The sequence below is a fragment of the Sapajus apella genome, unplaced genomic scaffold (genome assembly GCF_009761245.1).
Source record: "Sapajus apella isolate SASKATOON/1434 unplaced genomic scaffold, GSC_monkey_1.0 scaffold47, whole genome shotgun sequence".
In the NCBI taxonomy this organism is placed as follows: domain Eukaryota; kingdom Metazoa; phylum Chordata; class Mammalia; order Primates; family Cebidae; genus Sapajus; species Sapajus apella.
In genome coordinates this window covers 2,424,110-2,448,573 of record NW_022436987.1, presented here as the reverse complement: position 1 = coordinate 2,448,573, position 24,464 = coordinate 2,424,110, and the positions used below count along the sequence as shown (strand labels likewise).

The 24,464-nt window shown below is 40.0% G+C and overlaps 1 protein-coding gene across 1 annotated transcript in view; it reads right to left on the bottom strand.

Annotated features, from left to right (window-relative positions):
- Positions 1-8,944: 8,944 nt before the first annotated feature.
- NLRP14 (NLR family pyrin domain containing 14) overlaps positions 8,945-24,464 on the bottom strand; it is a 38,774-nt gene continuing 23,254 nt past the window's right edge. The window contains exons 10-11 of the mRNA XM_032240611.1: positions 9,864-10,034; positions 8,945-9,170 (exon numbers count right to left, since the gene is read on the bottom strand). Of these exons, the coding sequence (XP_032096502.1) occupies positions 9,035-9,170; positions 9,864-10,034 (307 nt within the window). The 3' untranslated portion in view covers positions 8,945-9,034. The remainder of the gene's footprint in view (positions 9,171-9,863; positions 10,035-24,464) is intronic.

The following is a 24,464-nucleotide window of genomic DNA, read 5'->3' as shown; positions in this document are numbered from 1 at the left end:
AGAAATGTTGTTTCTATATCAACAAATCAGGCCTAGGAAAAAACACTGCTAAAAAACTTAAAGAGCTAAAAAGCCAAGGGAGTACCAAAACAACCAAATAAATTTTTGTTTTGGGAACAAAACCATAGCATGGGTTGTTAGATAAAAAAAAAAAAGAGTTCCTCTTCAAAGGGTTAACTTGCTCAGAGTCCTTGTTCTTTGATCCCTGCTTTCAAGGCCAGACTTCCTTACTCTTTGTATCCCCCGCCCTGGTAAACAAACTTCCCACCGTTCTTTAGCTATAGAAACCACATTCCACATCTGCTACCCACTCTATAGATTACCCCTCCTGTGATAATCACTCTTCCCGTTGAAACTGCACTCTCAGCTGGTATAACCACACTCCTGCACTTTTCAAGTTAGCAAACTGGGTTCAGCTTAGGTTGTGCAGTCCATCTCTAGCCAATGGATACCAGACATAGTAGCAGGGACGAGCTTCATTACAAATAAAAACTCCTTCCCTCCTTTGTTCATTGTTCATTGCTCCATCATGAGTTCTGTGGAAAGTAAATTTGCCTTGCTGAGATATCCTTTGTCTCAGTGTTGATTCTTCTTTGCAGCACCGAGCATTTGTTCCTGACAATGCGTCATCCCATTCCTGGGCCCTCTCCTAATAATACACCTGGAACTAATGTTCTTACCCTGCCTAATTAACCTTTTTCAAGATTTTTAACTGACAGGATCATGGCCATTTCACAAACAGCTACCCAAAAACATCTACAGACAGCTTTGTTCCTACAGTAAACCCGAGACCAGAAAACTCTCCATCCCCTCATCAGCAGGAACTACCCAGAAAGAACACACTGTCCTTCCTCCTTTTTATAACTATAGAGTCTGGATTGACAGAGCAGGTCAAAAGTTCTAAAGTTTATCTAAAAAAAAAAAAAAAACGTGTTCTCATTGTTCAACACCCACCTATAGCATGGGGAGAAATGCCACATATAGATGAAAGGCAGCAAATCACACTGCCATGTGTGTACCTATGCAACAATCTTGCATGTTCTTCACATGTACCCCCAAACCTAAAATGGAATTAAAAAAATACCGCCTAAATCCAAAGGGCATTAGCCTAATGACTAAGGTCAGCATGACCATAAATCACAAATAACATCTCCAATCAGAAACATTCCAAACTCCTCCCCAACCACAGGCATTCTATCCCCTAGATAAGCCCCCTCTGGCCAGGAAGATGCCAGCCTCAACATAACCACCCCCAAGCCTAGAAGATACCAGCCTTGAGATAACCTCCCTCCAGGCCAGAAAGATGTCTAACTCAAGATAACCTCCCTTTCTCCCTGAGAGATTCCAACCCTGCCATAAACTTCTCCACACACATAAACTTTCAAGCTTGTGATAAGCTCCCTCACCCTGAAACCAATGTATCCTCTTAGTCTGTAAGAGAAAGTGCCTCTGACCACAATTGGCCAGGAGTGCCTCTCAGGTTTTAATTAAAGAAACTTGTTTTTGACTGTCAAGCCACATTTCATGTTTCTTTCCTCTTTCTTTAACTCTTACACGATCTCTTTTTCCTCTTGGTGATAAATGTTATTTTGGTTTTTGTGGAATGTTTAACCTATAACATTTGGATATTGATTAACTATACTATTATGTATGGTTTGCCATATTGACTGAATATGGAGTGGCTTGAACCTGTGTGACCATGGCTCTGGCTGGGGAGTAAACAGGAAGTACTCTGAATAATTGTCTCCTTGGGAATTCCAGGTGGCATTTGTGATTGAAATAGCATCAATAAAAGCCTGACGTTGTGGAAAGACACAAATATGCATGGGCCTGGTTATTTCTAACCTTGAACTACTCATGACAAAATGTATAGCCCTTTCTTGAGTGCTGTGAATGGTTCTAGTGAATTATTGAAACTGAGGGGTTGTAGAAATCCTCAAGTTGGCTGGGAGACTACTGCAGTAATCAAGGGAATATAGTATATTATTTTCCAACAACAATTCTTGATTTTCTGCCACCAATCATGTATCCTACAATTCAATTCTGACACGAAGTACCAGGAATTAGTGCAGACGCACATTTTAAGGGCTTGTTCACAATAAGGCTACCCTCACTTCAGATGCCAGTTGCAAATGGGGTCCCCAGGATACCTAAACAGTTGCCAAGTAAACTGCAATAAAGGGGTTCTAACACAGATGGGCTTCATAAATTCTAACACCCACGGTTTAGACCATTCATTTTGAAAAATTATTAAGTAACAATTTAATGTATACTTACAATACCTGAAAATGCAAAAATACATTAAGTAGGTTAATATTTTATGGTTTATATACTACTGTCTATGTGATTGTGACAAAGAATGACTCACAATATTTTTTATTCCTTTTACAACTAATGGCAGAGAATTGTGGTATATCTGAATGATGAGTGAAGGTGTGAATATTGATGAACAAGGAAGAGTACACCAAAGGAACAAGAACCAGGCAAAGAGGGGGCATTCTCTAAAGAGTATCTTACTGACTACATTGGCCTCAGTATCCTCCAAGAGAGTAACTGGAACAGGTGACTCTAGATGAGAATTTAGGGGGCAGAAAAGCTCCGAGATGGAGAAGATAAATGTATTCACTATGGAAAAAGAGACAGAGGAATCACCTTCTTCCCCTACCCGCCGCCAAAATCTGCACAGGGCCATGTCCTGACAAGGAAGAGTTGGAGAATACAAATAACTGTCTTGAAAATCCCTATATCTCCAGGGTATAAGTCCCTAAGACAATTACATGAGACTCTTTCCAACTAGAAAGGTCAGGGAAATTTCCCTGAAGCAGAACCAAGTGCCTGTGGCCTGGGACCCTTACTTTGTTTCTGCTATCTTCAGGGATTGAGTTCTGGTTCAATATTCCAGGCATGTGGAACAACCCCATGGCTCTATGCTATCCCACAAGTTCATCAGCACTGGGGAGGGAGACTCCCAATTTGGTTACCTCCTAAGTTTTAAAAGATTTAATGATTTAATGTAATCTAATTTGTTTCCTTTTTTTATATACTGAGTTCTGGAGTGCAATGGTGTGATCTTGACTCACTGCAATCTCCACCTCCTGGATTTAAATGATTCTCCTGCCTCAGCCTCCTGTGTGGCTGGGATTACAAGCACTCACCTCCACCACAACACCCGGCTAATTTTGGCATTTTTAGTAGAGACGGGGTTTCACCATGTTGGCCAGGCTGGTCTCGAACACCTGACCTCAGGTAATCCACCCACCTTGACCTCCAGGAGTGAACCACCGTGCCTCTCCATACAAGAGAAAGCAGGACCCTGGACAGCGCCGAGAGCCCGCAACCACCCTCATTTCTCCCATAAGTAGATGCTTTCCCCAGCCACATGGAACTGTAAGTCCATTAAAACCTCTTTCTTTTGTAAATTGCTCAGTCTCAGGTATGTTCTTATCAGCAGCGTGAAAATGGACTAGTACATCCTCATTTATTGAAACAGCATGAAAAAGGCTGGTTGACACTTAATGTTTTGCTTAATTCACATATATGTAAGTTACTTCAATGAATGGTAAGCATCTACTTTTGGGGAATCCATTTCTGTCTTTAGGAGAGCGGCTTCGGAGATTGGGACCTCGGCTCAGATTGGCGAAATCGACCCTCTGGGCAAAGAACTTAGAACTAAAGGGAGAAATGCAAGTGGTTGTGGGCTCTCGGCGCTGTCCAACGTCCTGCTTTCCCTGGTGATGGAGACCAGAATTGGAGTCAACTCCCTTGCAGCCGCGGCCACGCCTTACCAGGCGCCCCATGCCAAATTCCGAGGGTGTCTAGCCCAGGGACACAGAAGGAGAAGCAGAAGGGCAGGACCTGAGAGCTGATTCACCACACCCAACTAAAAAAATGTAAGAAGACACCTAGAAACATGGGGCACCCTGGGTTGAAATCCTGGGACTCCCACCGGATGCGATTTCAGGAGTCTCCAGAGACTGAGGTGTTTCAGGAAGTGACTTCCCAGGCTGCTGGAGTCTGCGGGTCTTCCCATGATAACAAGATCACCTACTTTACCGAGTTGCTGGGAAGTTGAAAAATAATACAAATGTTCCCTGGAAGAGTAGGATGTTTTTGCTTCTATTCATTCTTCATTCATTCATTCATTCTTGAATCATAGCTCCCATGTGCATGAAGACACTGTGCTGTAGGCTGGAAATAAAATAGTGAAGAAAAGGGTCATAGCTTCTGTTCTCATAGAACTTGCATTGTGATGAAGGAGATAAGCAACAGGAAATAATTACATATCTATGCTAGTGGTAGAAAAAAAGAAACATGATGTTTTGCTAGGAAAGGGGAGGGGCAACGATGATATATAAGATAGAGTGCTCAACCTCTCTGAGGTGGTGATATTTCGACTGCAGGTTAAGGAATCATCGACAGCCAGCTGTGTAAAGAGCAGGAAGAGAAGCAGGGTAGCCAGAGAGGATCAGCTATGCAAAGGGAAATTCATAGTCTTAATGCTTGTTTTCAATGTTTAAATGCTAATGCTTCTAACTGTATTGCTATTAGTTTAAGAGAAACATACCTCATGTTATGAAACTACCTCACAAAGAGACTGAATTTTATTAAATGCCTTTTCAACATAAATTGAGGTAAATAATTTTTCCACATCATCCAATTAATGTGATAAATTATAATATTCCTCCTAACACCAACCTACTCTTGCATTTCTAAGTCACAATAATCACAGTGTATTTTAATTAAATGTTGAAATTTTCAAAAATTTTAATACTAGATCTTTGCATATTCATAAGTGACATTCATCTTTAAGTTTCTTGATAGTGCTATTAGGTTTGAGAAATAAAATCCGAAGCCCCCAACTGACTGAATGGACCCCAAGGGAACCCTGTAAAAACCTTGGAAGCTGAGTTCCCATTCATGTTAGGAGAGATGGGAGGTCAGACACACCACATTATTCCCTCTGCCTAGCTAACTACCATTAGGCTTTCTTCCCTATAGTCTAAACAGAAACCAGCCCTTTCAAAATACTCCACACTAGCCGGGTGCAGTGGCTCACACCTGTAATCTCAGCACTTTGGGAGACTGAGGCAGGTGGATCACGAGGTCAGAAGATCAAGACCAGCCTGGCCAACATGGTGAAACCCTGTCTCTACTAAAAATGCAAAGATGAGCCCAGCATGGTGGCATGTGGCTATAGTCCCAGTTACTCAGGAGGCTGAGGCAGAAGAATCAATTGAACCTGGGAGGCCAAGGTTGCAGTGAGCCAAGATTGCACCACTACTGCACCCCAGCCTGGGTGACAGAGTGAGACTCTGTCTCAAAAAAAAAAAAGGAAGAAAAAAGAAAAAAAAAGACTCCACAATTTTCCCCCAGTTAAAAAAAAAGACAAAAATTGTTCCTTCACTCCTTTCTGAGACATCTACTTCCTCTATTCCTTTTTAGTTCAAATGTTCACCTTATGTAAAATGTGGATCTACTGGACACTAAAGTCTGAAAACTCTATAATCATTAATCTCACTGCCACACCTCCTTTTAAAAGGAAAATATATAAATTCTAAACCTCTCGAGACCCTCTATGGAAAAAATAGCCACAGATGCATCTGTAACTCACATTTTTCCCAGATGCATTCTCAAGCTGGCTCAATAAATCCTGACGATTTGAGACTTACGCCTCGGTCACTCATTTTAGTTGTCAGATTCTATTATCAATAGTTTTCCATCTTTAAAAAATGAATTGGAAAACCTGTCTTCTTCTGTAATGCTCTGAAATGATTTCAGAATTATAAGAATGTTCCTTTTTCTGACAGTCTGGTAGAAATTATCTTAAGAAACATTTACCTTTGTTGGCATTTTCCTTGGGCTGCTTGAAAATCCTGTTGTCTGTGAAGGATGAGATGGTGACTGCAGCTCAAGATGGTGATAGACACCTCTATCATGTGAAAGAGGTGTCACCACTTTGGTGTATACTTTCTTTCTGTGTTTGTTATAACAGCCCCAGTTAGCTTTCTCTAACTAGCAAGACTGTTCTCACTGGAAATCACCCTCAGAAAAGCCACCTCTCTATATATTATCTATGCCAAATGTCAGCAATATCAGTTTTATGTAGATATCAGCACCAGTAACATTACTTGCAAATTTTCATGAAAAACATTTGCCCCCTCTGACTGCCAAGGTCTATTCTCCAGTCCTGCCACATTGACTCTGGGAATATTATATGAGTATGATTTCCTGGCCCCTTTCAAGGCATACAGTTCCTAAAACTTTGGGAATATTTGAAACAATAAGTGGTTTTGCATGATGGCTGGTAGCTAGAGGCTTCTGGATAGCCTCAGGACGTGAGCTGGTTCTAGGAGAACCAACCATGTGATTAAAGGGTTGGAACTTTCAGCACTCCCCATCCTGACCTCCAAAGAAGCATGGGGGTGCTGAAGGTTGAGTTTATCACAAAGCCCAGTGATTTAATCAGTCATGCCTACCTAATGAAGCTTCCACAAAAACAGAGAGATAGGGTTCAGAAAGCTCCCTGGTTACTAAACACATCCACATGCTGACAGGGTGGCACAAGTTAAATCCACAGGAATAGAATCCTCCTGAACCTCGCCCTATGTATCTTTCATATAGCTGTTCATTTGTATAATTTGTAATATTCTCTATAATAAATGGGTAGATGTAATTAAAGTATCTCCCTGAGTTCTGTGAGCCATCCTAGCAAATTATGGAACCCAGGGAAAGAGAGTTGTGGGAACCCTGAATTATAGCCAGTTTGTCGGAAGTACAGGTCACAACCTGGGACTTGCAATTGGTACTTCATATAGGGGACAGTCTTGTGGGACTGAGATCCTCACCTGTGAGATATAAAGCTCTCTCCGGGATGATAATGTCAGCATGGAATTGAAGTATAGGACACCCAGCTAGTGCTGGAAATGTGCTCGGTGTGGTAAAAACTCATTTTGGTGACCAAAACTGTGTGAGAATTGACTGTGTTAACAAAGAAAATGTGTTGGTTTTTGCCTTACAATCAGTTAAGAGGCTTTATTATCTCCCACAGACAAGGAAAAAAACATTACATTTGTGGTGAACTAAAAGAAGGCCACAGATTCTTTGACACTACTCCAATCAATAATTGATTGCCCTAGAATCTGAGCTGGCTTGTACCGTTTTCACCAATACAGGATTATGGAAGTGACTTTATGCCAATTCTGGGCCTAGCTTTTAAGGAAACTGGCAGCTTCCACTTGGCCCTTTTAAATCCTGAATCTCCACCCTGAAGAAACCACATGGACAGGCCCTAAGACTAGAGGGAATGTTAGAGTGGGTAGGTAGACAGATATGAGCAGGGCTGGAGAGAAGGCCCCCAGGAATGGCAACCAATTTTCAAGCCATAGTCAGGCAATCATAAACCTTTTCCTCTAAGAATGAGCAGGACGAGAAGGCCCCCAGAGATGTTTGGCTCACCTCAGGTGAAGGGCAGGTGACCACAAAACTATCCCTCTGAGACCATAAGTGGCCATAACTGGCACCAGGAAGGAAAGAAGGCCTCCAACAGATAGAAACCACCTGGAGCCAGTGAACCACAATCCCTGATAAGGTTTTAACAATATCAGGCAAAAGGGGCAAGATGGTGGACATTGACCTGTATATGACCTTCCCCTGGGGGAGCTCGACTAGTAAGGAAAAATCACCCCAAGGGAGCATGCACACAACTTCAGTAAACACTGTGCATGGGGCCCCTCCCAATTGCTGGCAGGCCACTGCACATGGGGTAATCAAGCAACAACCTGCCCAAGGGAGGGCTCAGTGGAAGAGAACATGGACCCTAGAAGATGAGTCAATGTATAAAGTCCCAAGCCAAGGATCAAGAGAGAGACGCTTGAATCTCTCAAATTGTCTGCTTGGTTTCTTCCAAGTGTACTTTGCTTCTTTGCTTTCTTTAATAAAATATGCCTCTGCTTTAAATCTACTTCTGCCTTTCAGTTGAATTCTTTCCTCTGAGGGGGCAGGGACCAAAACTGCTGCAAACCACTGTGGCTGGTAACAAAGAAGAGGGGTCTGGCCCAATCCAGCCTTGTAGCCATCCCTGCCAAGGCAACAGACGTGTAAAAGTTATCTGGGGTCTCCAGAGCAACCTGGCTGCAAGGTCAATACCATCAAGAGACCCCAAGTGACACCACATGGAGTATAAGAATGTTCAGCTAGGCCCTTTCTGAGTTCCAATCCAAGTTATGAGATTTAACGAAATGGTTATTGTTTTAAGTCACCAAGTTTTGGGATAGTTTGTAACGCAGCAGTAAATAACCAGAACAGTCTTTCACACCAAAAAATTTTATTGTGTCATGTTTTTTCCAAATGAAAGACTCTGTTTCTAGCTGTACCTCAAATAACCTTATATCTTCTTTAATCCTCCTTATCTTTATAATAAGCTACATAAAGTGTTCATCGTAGAAGTAGACTCCCATTTCTACTTAAACTAGTGATTCTCCACTATTACTATACTTAAGAGTTTGCCTGGGAAATTATAAAAAAATACTGGATCCTAAGGGCCCTCATCCAGACATTCTGATTTGGTAAGTCTAGTGTGGGGTTCAGGAATCTCCATTTTAAGACAGATACCCAAGTGATCTTGACACTGGTGATTCCAAGAACACACATGGAGACACATTTTAATAAAAGGTGCCAGAGATAGCGGGGCTGCAAACTAAGCCAGGTCAGTGGAAGTAAGGAAAAAACAAGGCACTTTAACTGATCTTCCCTGTCCCCATCCTTCAGCCTCATATCCAGGCTTCCCTTACCTGCATTCTTAAGCTCTATCTCCAATTAAAAACATATTCTACTTTCCAGAGAGTTTGATGCTTTTCATTTTATTTTAGCCTCTCAATCCCTGTGTGAAGTAGAACATTTTACAGAGAAGTGGGTGAACAGTATCTGACAGATACGAAGTGCACTGTCTCTGGGCATAGAGTATCTAAAGCTAAACATTCAGGTTTGGTATTGATTGATTGATTGATTGATTGATTGGAATGTCAGGTTCTTCAAATCAGAAACACCGCCACCAAGACCCATCTTCTTCATTATGATAGTTACAATCTGGCTTAATGATTAAGTGTGGATTGCTAACTCCCACAGCTTCCAGCAGCTTCTGGGCTTTCTCATCAAATGCCTCTTTGCACAACCTGAGAAAACAAGGGAACATCTCTTTTCCTGCACCCAATTTCCCTACAGCCCTCTACTTTCTCTGTAAAGAATTTATTTCAGGAGAAAAAGAAACTGTTCCGTTAAAATAGAGAGAAATTATTACAACATGCGTGAGGAGTGGGGAAGGGAACTGAGAAAGATACAGTGAGGGAGATACAGCAGTTCAAGGAAGATAGAATATATTAACAGAAGAGAAAAAGAAACTGATTAAAAACAATCCTCCAAAAGCCTTGCTATCCAAGCAAAATTAATACTACCACTGATAATAATGAAAACAGCTAACACATTTATTGTTTACTATTATGCTAGGAACTGTTCTAAGTACTTGACTCAGGTCCTTACAATAACCTTATGGGTAGATTTTATCATTTCACCCATTTTACAGATAAGCAAATCCAAACTAAGAATGATGGAGGACTAGCCTTAATTAAACATTTAGTTAGTGGTAGGGTCAGAATTCAAACTCAGCTAGGCTGGTTCCAGAGTACTCATTTAACTACCATGCTATATTTTGTCTCTCAAAATTCAATGTTCTATGAGAGAAAAACAAGGGTCTAGAATATACCCAAGGATGCACAATCAGGTTGATTTTGAGGCCTGCAATAAATGAGTGGCTTCCCAAATCCCTCATTACAGGAAATGCTCCCCATGAGAAGCCAATGGAGACTTACCCTAGAACTTGTAGTTTACACTCAGGAGACTTCAAGACTTCATATAACTTCGCAATTCCTTCATTCCCTAAGATATTCTGTGTCAGGTTCATTTTCATCAGTCTTTGGTTGATGCTAAGAGCAGAGGAGAGATCTTGACAGCAGAGAGATGTCAAACCACAGTATTCCAAACTATAGAGAAGAGAGACAAAAGATAAAAATGACTTTGTTTGATGACAAAGAATAAGCCTACAGGAGATCTGTGAACTCAAAATGGAGGATAATTCCAGAAAATTTTAAAAATGAGCAGTTAGTATAATTCAAGGACGGTAAGTACATATAATATTCATTAATACCAGATATTTCTAGGCTGAACTTATCCCTTCCAAAATAATGAATTACAAATTTGTAATTATTGTTTAAGGAATAAACAAAACATGCAAGCACATTACAAAATACTATGAAGCAACTGAATCCTTGAACATCACTAAAAATATATCACTATAACAAGATATTAGAAGCTTGGTAGTGAGTACTTAAAAGCAAGAAATAGGTCAGGCATGGTGGCCTCTAATCCCAGCACTTTAGGAGACTTAGGTGGGCAGATCACCTGAGGTCAGGAGTTCGAGACCAACCTGGCCAACGTGGGGAAATCTCATCTCTACTAAAATACAAAATTAGCTTGGCCTGGTGGCATGCACCTGTAATCCCAGCTACTCAGGAGGCTGAGGCAGGAGAATTGCTTGAACCTGGGAGGCGGAGGTTGTAGAGAGACAAGATCACACCACTGCACTCCAGCCTGAGTGGCAGAGCAAGACTCCATCTCAAAAAAAAAAGAAAGTTAGAAAGGCGATCATTAAAAAATCTAGAGACAACAGATGCTGGAGAGGATGTGCAGAAATAGGAACACTTTTACATTGTTGGTGGGAGTGCAAATTAGTTCAACCATTGTGGAAGACAGTGTGGCGATTCCTCAAGGACATAGAAATAGAAATTCCATTTGACCCAGCAATCCCATTACTGGGTATATATCCAAAGGATTATAAATTGTCCTACTATAAGGACACGTGCACAGGAATGTTCATTGTGGCACTGTTTACAATAGCAAAGACCTGGAACCAACCCAAATGCCCATCGATGATAGACTGGACAGGGAAAATGTGGCACATATACACCATGGAATATTATGCAGCCATCAAAAACGATGAGTTTGTGTCCTTTGTAGGGACATAGATTAACCTGGAAACCATCATTCTCAGCAAACTGATAGAAGAGCAGAAGATCAAACACTGCATGTTCTCACTCATAGGCGGGTGTTGAACAATGAGAACACATGGAGGGGTTGCGTTCTCCCAATGTGTCCACAGGGAGGGGAGCACTACACACTGGGGTCTGTTGGGGAGAAATAGGGGAGGGAAGGTGAGGGGTGGGGAGTTGGGGAGAGATAGCAAGGGGAGAGATGCCAGATGTTGGTGATGGGGAGGAAGGCAGGAAATCACACTGCCATGTGTGTACCTATGCAACAACCTTGCATGTTCTTCACATGTACCCCAAAACCTAAAATGCAATAAAATTAAAAAGAAAAACTAAAATAAAAAAAATAAAAAATAAATTTAAAAAAAAGCAAGGAATATAATAAGGTTTTTAGCATCATGCCATTGATGCAAATAAAAATGCAATTCTATGGCACATTTCTAATGCATTAGGTCAGCTGCCTATAGGTGGGAAGAAGAATGGCTAAGGGAAATAAATTAACCAATCCACCCATCCATCAGTCAAGGGCCTCTGCACAAGCCAATAGTATATACTGAGGAACTATGTCAAATTCAACTTTCTGCACTGAACATTCTCCTAACCAATTTGAATCTAATTTTCACCTATGTTTACCTGGCCATTGAATAAGTGAGTGCCTATACAGATGTCGAGCACACAAAACTTTTTTTTTTTGCTAAGTGATCACATTTATGTGATGAAGAATGGTCCCACTAATTATGAGACAGGGTATGTAAATATCACACAAAATCTTCTTTAGGGCGAAAAAGCATTATAAAACATAATGTGTTATTATGAATTCATCAGGAAACACAGTAATTTTACATTTTCAGTCACAAATTAGTCTCAAAATATGGAAGACAGAAACAAACAGAACTATAAAGTGAAAGACTCAAATCTAGAATTTTAATAAAAATTTTAACATATTTTTCACAGTAACAGACTATCTAGAAAAAAAATCACTAAAATTTAGATAGTTTGAACATAATTAATAATGTTAATTAACTGATACAGAATACTGCAACCAGCCAGGCACAGTAGCTGGCACCTGTAATCTCAGCACTTTGGGAGGCTGAGGAAACAGGGTGGCTTGAGGCCAGGAATTTGCGACCAGCTTTAATAACGAGCAAGATCTCATCTCTACCAAAAAAAAAAAAAAATAGCCAGACAAGGTAGTGCACGCCAGAAGTCCTAGCTACTCATGAGGCTGGGAGGATTGGTTGCCCAGCTGATTGCAGTCTACGGTGAGCATTGATCACACCACTGCACTCCAGCCTGGGTGACAGAACAAGACCCTGTCTTTAGAAAAAATAAAAATTAAATTAAAACCAATAATTTTTCATGCTCTTTTTAAATGTATTTAAAGTCATGTAGCAAATGACAACAAACTTCAAAGAACAGCACTCATACACAGTATATTCTCAGACAACAATTCTACAGACTGAATATGAAAAGGTAAGAAAAGCCTTATGTTTGAAAATTAAGGAGTATGTTTAAAAATAACCTATTAGTTGAAGAAAAAAGTTCTATGGACGTTTAAAAGCATTGTGGACTCAAAAATAACAAAAACACTGTATACAATATCAAAATCTTATGATAAAGTTAATGTAATCAATTGAAAAGAAGTGTTGGAGAAGAAAAAGCAAATTTGTATGATCTAAGCATCCAATTCAGGAATTTAGTAAATGGTAAAATAAACCCAACAAAAGTACAGTAAAAAAGATAAAAGCAGAAATTAATGAAATAGAATGTAGATGTACAATAGGGGGGATCGATGTTGTGTTCTTTGAATACAACAATAAAGAAAGGGTCAAATTCATTATCAGAAATGAGAAAAAGACATCAATATAGATGATTAAGAAGTTAAGCAAATAATAAAATATTAGATGCCTGCCAATAAGTTTTAAAATTTAGATAACATAGATAAAAATCAACAGTATTTACTTACCAAAAAGTACTCCAGGAGAAAGAGAAAACCTAAATATTTAAAAAATAGAATCAGAAGTCAAAAATCCTACACACAAAGGAAACTCCAGATTAGACAGCTTCAAAAATTTCAAGGAAAAAATAATTTCAATCTTACAAAAATCCTTTCAGGAAACTAAAAGATAAGGAATGCTCCCGAACTCATTTTATGAAAATACTGTAATTTTGATACAAAAACTTGATGAAGACTGCACAAGAAAGAAATTATAATCTCCATTATCAACAAAGATGGTTAAATGCTATTACTAACATTAACACAGTAAATTACACAAGGTATATCGGAGATATGACCAAGTTTGTTTTCGTCCAAAAATGCAAGGTTGATATAATGTATAAATCAATGTGATTCATCACATTTGGCAAACTTCTTTAAGTATAAGCAATTTCAGCAAAGTCTCAGGATACAATATCAATGTGCAAAAATCACAAGAATTTTTATACACCAATAATAGACAAACAGCCAAATCATGAGTGAACTCCCATTCACAATTGCTACAAAGAGAATAAAATACCTAGGAATATAACTGAAAAAGAATGTGAAGGACCTCTTCAAGGATAACTACAAACCACTGCTCAAGAAAATAAGAGAGGACATGAACAAATAGAAAAACATTCCATGCTCATAGATAGAATCAATATTATAAAAATGGCCATAGTGCCCAAAGTAATTTACAGATTCAATGCTATCCTCATCAAGCTACCACTGACATTCTTCACAGAACTATAAAAAACTACTTTATATTTCATAAAGAGCAAAAAAGAGCCTGTATATGCAAGAAAATCCTAAGCAAAAAGAACAAAGCTGGAGGCATCATGCTACTTGACTTCAAACTGTACTACAAGGCTACAGTAACCAAAACAGCATGGTAGTGGTACCAAAACAGATAAATAGACGAATGGAAAATAACAGAGGCCTTAGAAATAACACCACACATCTACAACCATCAGATCGTTGGCAAACCTGAAAAAAAACAAGCAATGTGGAAAGGATTCCCTATTTAATAAATGGTGTTGGGAAAACTGGCTAGCCATATGCAGAAAACTGAAACTGGATCCCTTCCTTACACCTTATACAAAAATTAACTCAAGATGTATTAAAGACTTAAATGTAAGACCTAAAACCATAAAAACCCCTAGAAGAAAATGTAGGCAATATCATTCAGGACGTAGGCATGGACAAAGACTTCATGACTAAAATACAAAAAGCAATGGCAACAAAAACCAAAATAGACAAATGGGATCCAGTTAAACTAAAGAGCTCTTTACAGCAAAAGAAACTATCATCAGAGTGAAAAGGCAACATATAGAATGGGAGAAAAATTTTGCAACTATGCATCTGACAAAGGGCTAATATCCAGAATCTATAAGGAACTTAAACAAATGTACAAGAAAAAACAACCCCATCAAAAAGTGGGTGAAGGATATGAACAGACACTTCTCAAAAGAGGACATTTATGCAGCCAACAAACATATGAAAAAAAAGCTCATCATCACTGGTCATCAGAGAAACCACAATGAGATACCATCTCATGCCAGTTAGAATGGTGATCATTAAAAAGTCAGGAAACAACAGATGCTGGAGAGGATGTAGAGAAATAAGAACGAATGCTTTTACACTGTTGGTGGGAATATAAATTAGTTCAACCATTATGGAAGACAGTGTGGCAATTCCTCAAGGATTTAGAACCAGAAATACCATTTGGCCCAGCAATCCCAATACCGGGTATATTATCCAAAGGATTATAAGTCATTCTACTATAAAGACACATACACACACAAGTCTATTGCAGCACTATTCACAATAGCAAAGACTTGGAACCAACCCAAATCCCATTACTGATAAACTGGATAAAGAAAATGTGGCACATATACACCATGGAGTACAATGCAACCATAAAAAGGATGCATTCATAACATTTGCAGGGACATGAATGAAGCTAGAAACCATCATTCTCAGCAAACTAACACAGGAACAGAAAACTAAACACCACAAAGGTCTAGAGGGGGATCCAAGATGGCCAAGTAGGAGCAGATCTGGATTGCAGCTCCCAAAGAGAGTGCGGAGGGTGAGTGGTCGCCAGATTTCCAGGTGGATTTTTATTGCCCACAGACCAGGAGATTACTGGGTGGAGGAGTGCCACGGGTCTCCAGTGTGGCTGTTTTGGCCAGCACGGCTGTTTCGGCCAGCGCGGTGGGTCTCCACAGTCTCCGCACAAAAAACTCACACAGGTCTGGGTGCCGTTTCAGGTGGCAATGAGCTCCTGAGAGACAGAGTCACCCATTCAACTGATAAAAAGAGGACTGAAATAGGCAGCTAGGCCAGGAGCTTCCCAGGTGAAAAAGCACCACGAGTTTCCAGCATAGCTGTGCTTGGGTCTCGACACAAAATCTCACACAAATCCAGGCACCTTTTCAACAGGCGAGTGGAACACCTGGGAGACAGAGTCGCCCATTCAACTGATAAAAAGGGGATGGAAGCAGGGAGCCAGGCCAGGAGATTCCTGGGCAGAAAAATGCCTCCAGCATGGCTGTTTCAGCCACACAGTGGGTTGCCACACAAAATCTCACACAAATCCGGGCACCTTTTCAACTGGTGACTGGAATGCCTGGGAGAGAGAGTCACCTGTTCAACTGAAAAAAAGGGGACTGAAACAGGGAGCCGGGCCAGGAGATTCCCAGGTGAAAAAGTGTGACGAGCCCCCAGTGTGGCTGTTTCAGCTGGCGCAGAGGGTCTCTGCACAAGAACTCCCACAAATCTGGGTGCTGTTTCAACTGGTGACTGGCACACCTGGGAGACAGAGTCGCCCATTCAACTAAAAAAAAAGGGGTCTGAGGAAGGGAGCCAGGTGATCAGGCATGGCCGGTCCCACCCTCACAAAGACCAGCAATCTGAAGCGCTCTGGATTGAGAGTTTCACAGCAAGCACAGCTGAACCCAGGATGGTCCAGCTCTGTGGGATAGGGGCGTCCACCACTACCGAGGCAGTCCACCACTACAGAGGTAGTCTGCCATTGCTGAAGCGGTCGGCCATTACCAAGGCAGTCTGCCATTGCCAAAGCAGCCCACCATTGCTGAGGCAGTCTGCCATTACAGACAGAGTCCGCCATTACAGAGGCTGGCTGCCATTGCCAAGGCAGTTCTAACTATACTCCTATAAACAGGACAGCAAGGAAGTTCACACAGCAGCAGGGCAGAGCCCACAGCAGCTCAGCAACACCTCTGCTGGCAGACTGCCTACTCACTGAGCAGGGCATCCCTGAAAAAAGGCAGCAGCATGACAGAAACTTATAAAGTCCTACTTTCCCGGGACAAAGCACCTGGGAAAAAAAAAAAAAAGGCTGTTATGAGTTCTGTTGCAGCAGACTTAAATGTACCTGCCCAGCAGCTCTGAATGGAACAACAGAGCTCACAGCTCAGCACTTGAGCTCCTATAAAGGACAGACTGTCTCCTCAAGCAGCTCCCTGACCCCCATATATCCAAAGAGTCATCTTATAAAGGAGAGCTCAGACTAACATCTGGCAGGTTTCCTTCTGGGACAAAGATAGCAGAAGAAGAAACTGGCAGCAACACTTACTGTTCTGCAGCCGCTGCAGGTGAGCCCCAGGCAAGCAGGGTCTGGAGTGGAGACCTCCAGCAGTCCTACAGCAGAGGGGGCCTGTTAGAAGGAATACTATAAAACAGAAAGAAATAACTTCATCATCAACAAACGGGACATCCACTCAGAGACACCATCTGAAAGTCACCAACTACAAAGACCACAGGTAAATAAATCCACAAAGATGGGAAGAAACCAGTGCAAAAAGGATGAAAACACCCAAGACAAGAACGTCTCTCCTCCTCCAAGGTATCACAACTCCTCACCAGCAAGGGAACAAGGCTGGATGGAGAATGAGTCTGATGAATTGACAGAATCAGGCTTCAGAAGGTGGGTAATAAGAAACTTCTGAGCTAAAAAACATGTTCTAACCCAATGCAAAGAAACTAAGAACCTCGAAAAAAGATTTGATAAAACGCTAATGAGAATAAACAGCTTAGAGAGGAATATAAATGAATTGATAGAGCTGAAAAACACAAGAACTTCGCAAAACATACACAAGTTTCAAGAGCCAAATTGACCAAGCAGAAGAAAGGATATCAGAGGTTGAAGATTAACTCAATGAAATAAAAATAGAAGGCAAGATGAGAGAAAAAAGAGTAAAAAGAAATGAACAAAGCCTCCAAGAAATATGCGATTATGTGAAAAGACTTAATCTACGTTTGACAGGTGTACCTGAATGTGACAGAGAGAATGAATCCAAGCTGGAAAATACTCTTCAGGATATTATCCAGGAAAACTTCCCCAACCTAGCAAGGCAGGCCAATATGCAAGTCCAGGAAATACAGAAAACACCACAAAGATATTCCTCAAAAAGAGCAACCCCTAGGCACATAATCATCAGATTTGCCAGGGTTGAAATGAAGGAGAAAATGCTAAGGGCAGCTAGAAAGGTCAGGTCACCCACAAAGGGAAGCCCATCAGACTCACAGCAGATCTCTCAGCAGAAACCCTACAGGCCAGAAGAGAGTGGGGGCCAAAATACAACATCCTTAAAAAAAAAGAACTTTCAACCTAGGATTCATATCCAGCCAAACTAAGTTTCATAAGCAAAGGAGAAATAAAATCCTTTACAAACAAGCAATTACTCAGAGATTTCATCACCACCAGGCCTGCTTTACAAGAGCTCCTGAAAGAAGCACTAAACATAGAAAGGAACAACCAGTACCAGCCACTCCAAAAATGTACCAAATGGTACAGAGCATCAACACAATGAAGAAACCGTATCAAGTAACAGGCAAAACAACCAGCTAGCATCAAAATGGCAGGATCAAATGCACACATAACAATATTAACCTTAAATGTATATGGGCTAAATGCCCCAATAAAAAGACACAGACTGACAAATTGGATAATAAGCCAAAACCCATCAGTGTGCTGTATCCAGGAAACCCATCTCACATGCAAGGATACACATAGGCTCAAAATAAAGGGATGGAGGAAGATTTACCAAGCAAATGGAGAGCAAAAAAACAGCAGGAGGTGCAATCCTAGTCTCTGATAAAACAGACTTTAAACCAACAAAAATAAAAAGATACAAAGAAGGACATTACATAATGGTAAAAGAATCAATGCAACAAGAAGCGCTAATGATCCTAAATATATATGCACCCAATACAGGAGCACCCAGATACATAAAGCAAGTTCTTAATGACTTACAAAGAGACTTAGACTCCCACACAATAATAGTGGGAGGCTTTAACACCCCATTGTCAATATTAGACAGATCAACAAGGCAGAAAATTAACAAGGATATCCAGGACTTGAACTCAGACCTGGACCAAGCAAACCTAATAGACATGTACAGAACTCCCCACCCCAAATCCACAGAATATACATTCTTCTCAGCACCACATCACACCTACTCTAAAAATGATCACATATTTGGAAGTAAATCACTCCTCAGCAAATGCAAAAGAATGGAAATCATAAGAAACAGTCTCTCAGATCACCGTGCAATCAAGCTAGAACTCAGAATTCAGAAACTAACTCAGAACTGCACAGCTTCATGGAAACTGAACAACTGGCTCTTGAATGTTGACTGAATAAACAATGAAATGAAGGCAGAAATAAAGATGTTCTTCAAAACCAACGAGAATGAAGACACAACGTACCAGAACCTCTGAGATACATTTAAAGCAGTGTCTAGAGGAAAATATATAGCAATAAATGCCCACATGAGAAGCAAGGAAAGATCTAAAATTGACACCCTATCATCAAAATTGAGAGAGCTAGAAGAACAAGATCAAAAAAAAAAACTCAAAACCTAGCAGAAGACAAGAAATAACTAAGATCAGAGCAGAACTGAAGGAGATAGAGAAACAAAAAACCCTTCAAAAAATTAATAAATCCAGGAGCTGGTGTTTTGAAAAGATCAACAAAATAGACCAGTAGCCAGATTAATAAAAAAGAAAAGAGAAGAATCAAATAGATGCAATAAAAAATGATAAAGGGGACATCACCACAGATTCCACAGAAATACAAACTATGATCAGAGATTACTACAAACAACTCTTTGCACACAAACCAGTAAACTTGGAAGAAATGGATAAATTCCTAGACACTTGCATCCTCCCAAGCCTAAACCAGGAAGAAGTTGTAACCCTGAATAGACCAATAACAAGGGCTGAAGTTGAGGTAGCAATTAATAGTCTACCCACCAAAAAAATCCCAGGTCCAGATGGGTTCACAGCTGAATTCTACCAAACATACAAAGAAGAGCTGGTACCACTCCTTCTGAAACTATTCCAAACAATCCAAAAAGATGGAATCCTTCCTAAATCATTGTATGAGACCAACATCATCCTAATACCAAAACCCTGAAGAGACTCAACAGGAAAAGAAAACTTCAGGCCAATATCCATGATGAACATAGATGCAAAAATCTTCAATAAAATACTAGTAAACCGATTGCAACAGCACATCAAAAAGCTTATCCATCACGATCAAGTAGACTTCATCCCAGGGATGCAAGGCTGGTTCAACACACTCAAGTCTATAAATGTAATTCACCACATAAACAGAATCAAAGACAAAAACCACATGATTATCTCAATAGATGCAGAGATGGCCTTCAACAAAATTCAACAGCCCTTTATGCTAAAAACTCTCAATAAACTAGGTATAGATGGAATGTATCTCAAAATAATAAAAGCTACTTACTACAAACCAACAGCCAGTATTGTACTGAATGGGCAAAAACTGGAAGCATTCCCTTTGAAATCTGGCACTAGACAAGGATGCCCTCTCTCACCACTCCTATTCAATATAATATTGGAAGTTCTAGCCAGAGCAATCAGGCAAGAAAATGAAATAAAGGGTATTCAAATAGGAAAGGAGGAAGTCAAATTGTCTCTATTTGCAGACAACATGATTGTATATTTAGAAGACCCCGTTGTCTCAGCCCAAAATCTCCTGAAACTGATAAGCAACTTCAGCAAAGTCTCAGGATACAAAATCAATGTGCAGAAATGACAAGTATTCCCATATACCAATAACAGACTTAAAGAGAGCCAAATCAAGAATGAACTGCCATTCACAATTGCTACAAAGAGAATAAAACACCTGGGAATACACCTAACAACAAATGTAAAGGACCTCTTCTAGGAGAACTACAAACCACTGCTCAATGAAATAAGAGAGGACACAAACAGATGGAGAAACATTCCATGTTCATGGTTAGGAAGAATCAATATTGAGAAAATGGCCATACTGCCAAAAGTAATTTACAGATTCAACGCTATCCTCATCAAGCTACCAATGACCTTCTTCACAGAACTGGAAAAAAACCACCTTAAACTTCATATGGAATCAAAAGGGAGCCTGCATAGCCAAGTCAATTCTAAGCAAAAAGAACAAAGCTGGAGGCATCATACTACCTGACTTCAAACTAAACTACAAGGCTACAGTAATCAAAACAGCGTAGTACTGGTACCAAAACAGAGATGTAGACCAATGGAACAGAACAGAGGCCTCAGAGGCAATGCCACACATCTACAACCATCTAATCTTTGACATACCTGACAAAAACAAGCAATGGGGAAAGGAGTCCCTGTTTAATAAATGGTATTGGGGAAAACTGGCTAGCCATGTGCAGAACACAGAAACTGGACCCCTTCTTCACACCTTACATTAAAATTAACTCCAGATGGATTAAAGACTTAAACATAATACCTAACACCATAAAAGCCCTAGAAGAAAACCTAGGCAAAACCATTCAGGACATAGGCATAGGCAAGGACTTCATGACTAAAACACCAAAAGCACTAGCGACAAAAGCCAAAATAGACAAATGGGACCTAATCAAACTCCACAGCTGATGCACAGCAAAAGAAACAATCATTAGAGTGAAGCGGCAACCAACAGAATGGGGAAAAATTGTTGCAATCTACCCATCTGACAAAGGGCTAATATCCAGAATCTAAAAAGAACTAAAACAGATTTACAAGAAAAAAACAAACAAACCCATTCAAAAGTGGGCGAAGGATATGAACCGACACTTTACAAAACAAGAAGACATATATGAGGTCAAAAAACATACGAAAAAATGCTTATCATCATTGGTCATTAGAGAAATGCAAATCAAAAACTACATTGAGATACCATCTCACGCCAGTTAGAGTGGCGATCATTAAAAAATCTGGAGACAACAGATGCTGGAGAGGATGTGCAGAAATAGGAACACTTTTATACTGTTGGTGGGAGTGTCAATTAGTTCAACCATTGTGGAAGACAGTGTGGCGATTCCTCAAGGATCTAGAAATAGAAATTCCACTTGACCCAGCAATCCCATTACTGGGTATATATCCAAAGGAGTATAAATCGTTCTATAATAAGGACACATGCACACGTATGTTCATTGCAGCACTGTTTAAAATAGCAAAGACTTGGAACCAACCCAAATGCCCATTGATGATAGACTGGACAGGGAAAATGTGGCACATATACGCTGTGGAATACTATGCAGCCATCAAAAACGATGAGTTTATGTCCGTTGTAGGGACATGGATGAACCTGGAAACCATCATTCTCAGCAAACTAACAGAAGAGAAAATCAAACAATGCATGTTGTCACTCATAGGCGGGTGTTGAACAATGAGAACACATGGACACAGGGAGGGGAACATCACACATTTGGGTCTGTGGGGGGGATCTAGCGGAGGACGGTGGGGAGTTGGGGAGGGATAACATGGGGAGAAATGCCAGATATAGGTGATGGGGAGGAAGGCAGAAAACCACATTGCCATCTATGTACCTATGCAACAATCTTGCATGTTCTTCACATGTATGCCAAAACCTTAGATGTAATAAAATATATTTTAAAAAAAGGTAACTAAACACTGCATGTTCTCACTCATAAAGGGGAGCTGAACAATCAGAACACATGGACACAGGGAGGGGAACATCACACACTGGGACTTTTCGGGGGATAGGGTCTAGGGGAGGCATAGTATTAGGAGAAATACCTAATGCAGATGATGGGTTGATGGGTGTAGCAAACCACCATGGCATGTGTATACCTGTGTAACAAACCTGCACGTTCTGCACATGTATCCCAGAACTTAAAGTATATTTTTTTAAAAAAAAAGAAAAAGAATATTCGTAGCAAACTAGGTGAAGGCAATTTCCTTAAATTGATAAATTGGTGGACCACTGAAATTGTGAATTGTGCTTTAAACATTGGGAACAACATATGAAAGTTCATTATCCCCAACATATTAATGTTGTATCACATATATTAACAGTTACTAAGGCATATTAAAAAGGAAAAAAGAATGTAAGATCAGAAAAGGAAGAAACAACTACATTGTATTATGCCCAAATGATGTGATTGTATGCCCAGAAAATACAAAAAGTATCTACAAATTAGCAACTAGAATAAGCAATAGAATGTGGCAGGCTATTGGATAGGAAACCAGCTTTTAAAAAACCCTGTGTTCCTGTGTATAAACACAACAAAAAAATAAGTAAAACAATCATTTACAACAGCATGAAATATAGCAAGCACTTTGGAATAGTTAACCAGTAACAAAATACAAGACCACTCAAGAAAAAATTACTAAGCATTATTGATAGAACTAAATAAATGAGGTATGTCTTTTTGGTGTATCAGGAGACTCACTGATAAAGTTAATGCAATGCAATTCAAGATGCCAACATATAGGTATGTTGGGAGCAGTACATGTGCCTGTAACTTGTTAAGTTTATATTTCCAATTTATTTGGAAGTGTAAAGTGGAAGAAGAGCCAAAATTCTCTTTAAGAAGATGGGAAGACTTGCTGCTGTGGGTATCAGGGTTTATTATAGAGCTATATTAATTAAGACAATGTATTGTTGGAACTGGGAATTACAAACAGGTCAATGGAAAAGAATAGAGAACCCAGGAACAGATCCATGCACCAATGAATATTTGCTTTATAACAAAGATGTCCCTGCCAAGCAGAGGAGAGAAAAATTTCAATATCTTTTGCTGAAAAAAAAATGAGTATACAGGAAAATTATAAAATTGAATTTATCTTTACCCATATTTTTAAAAAGTAGATTAGAGACTTCAAAGTTTCATAATTTGCCTTTGATATTTAAGAGATAATATAGAATTGGAATATAATATATGGGATATAATGGGTTTCCGTAACTATTGTGAAGATGTTTTTCTCTGTTTCCCATCTGTATGGTTTCTCCAGACCAAAAGTCTGCGTGCAAACAAAGGATAACTGGAGAACAGGTGAAGTTCTAGCCACTGGGATGGGACAAACTGATTTCATCGTTGTAGGGGAAGAGCAGCAACAATATTTGGAAAGGAACACCTTAGAACCTGGAGGTGTGGAGACTGGGGAGAATAATTAATGCTCTCTTTTTTCTCCTAGATGCAACATTTCAGCCTGGCAAAATAATTATGTAGTCTGTGGAGTCTAAGCAGCAACTGCAGCTGACAGACCAACCCATTGCCTGGTTTGTCACGCCTATCTGCATACTATGAAAACAGAAAATCTTGTGTAGACATAGCAGGTCCTGAACTACTTTGCTGTGCCTGATGCCATCAATAGCAGCCTCCTAATGTGGAGCCTTATCATATGTATACAAACACAATCACTAGCACAACCTTGTTTCAACGTGATACAAATCTGCAAGCTTCTCTTGGTGCCAGAACAGTCTTGGAATATGCCATGTATGGAAATGAGGCAGCTAGCTACAACTACCAGTGAGACTGCTTAGCTGGCTTAACAAAACTAGTGCAATAGCTACCCAAATAAAATATAATAGAAAATCCAAAATTAGAGTGACCTGTGCTCCTTTCAGTTACACACTTGCATGTGGGGAAGAGTGGACTGCTGTCTCTTTACTGTGGAAGATGGTTACTTTTGGGCCATCTTTTGCCCTTTTTTTTTTATTGCCGGAGACGCCAAAGAATGGCAGGTCATTTTAGACTCCCTTTTATGGGTTCTAATGCTTAAAAGACCTATTAGTCCCTCTTGGGACTTACTCAGTTGACTGAGTCAGAATTCTGTGGGAATGTTTTTGAAATCAGTACTACATGTTGGCCTCATCCTGTACCTGGAGTCTTGTTATTAGTAGCTTTGATTAAGTAGATGAGATTAATTGAACAGATTTGGTCCCAGTCTCTGTTAATCAGAGTGGCCAGTGGAGTAGCATATTCATGTGAAAATTCACCAGAAGCCAAGACTTTACTGTGTAGAAACAAGGGGTAGATATTTTTGGGAGATATTCTTCCATAGGTCTTTCTTTCTCTACATGTTTGCAAACAAAA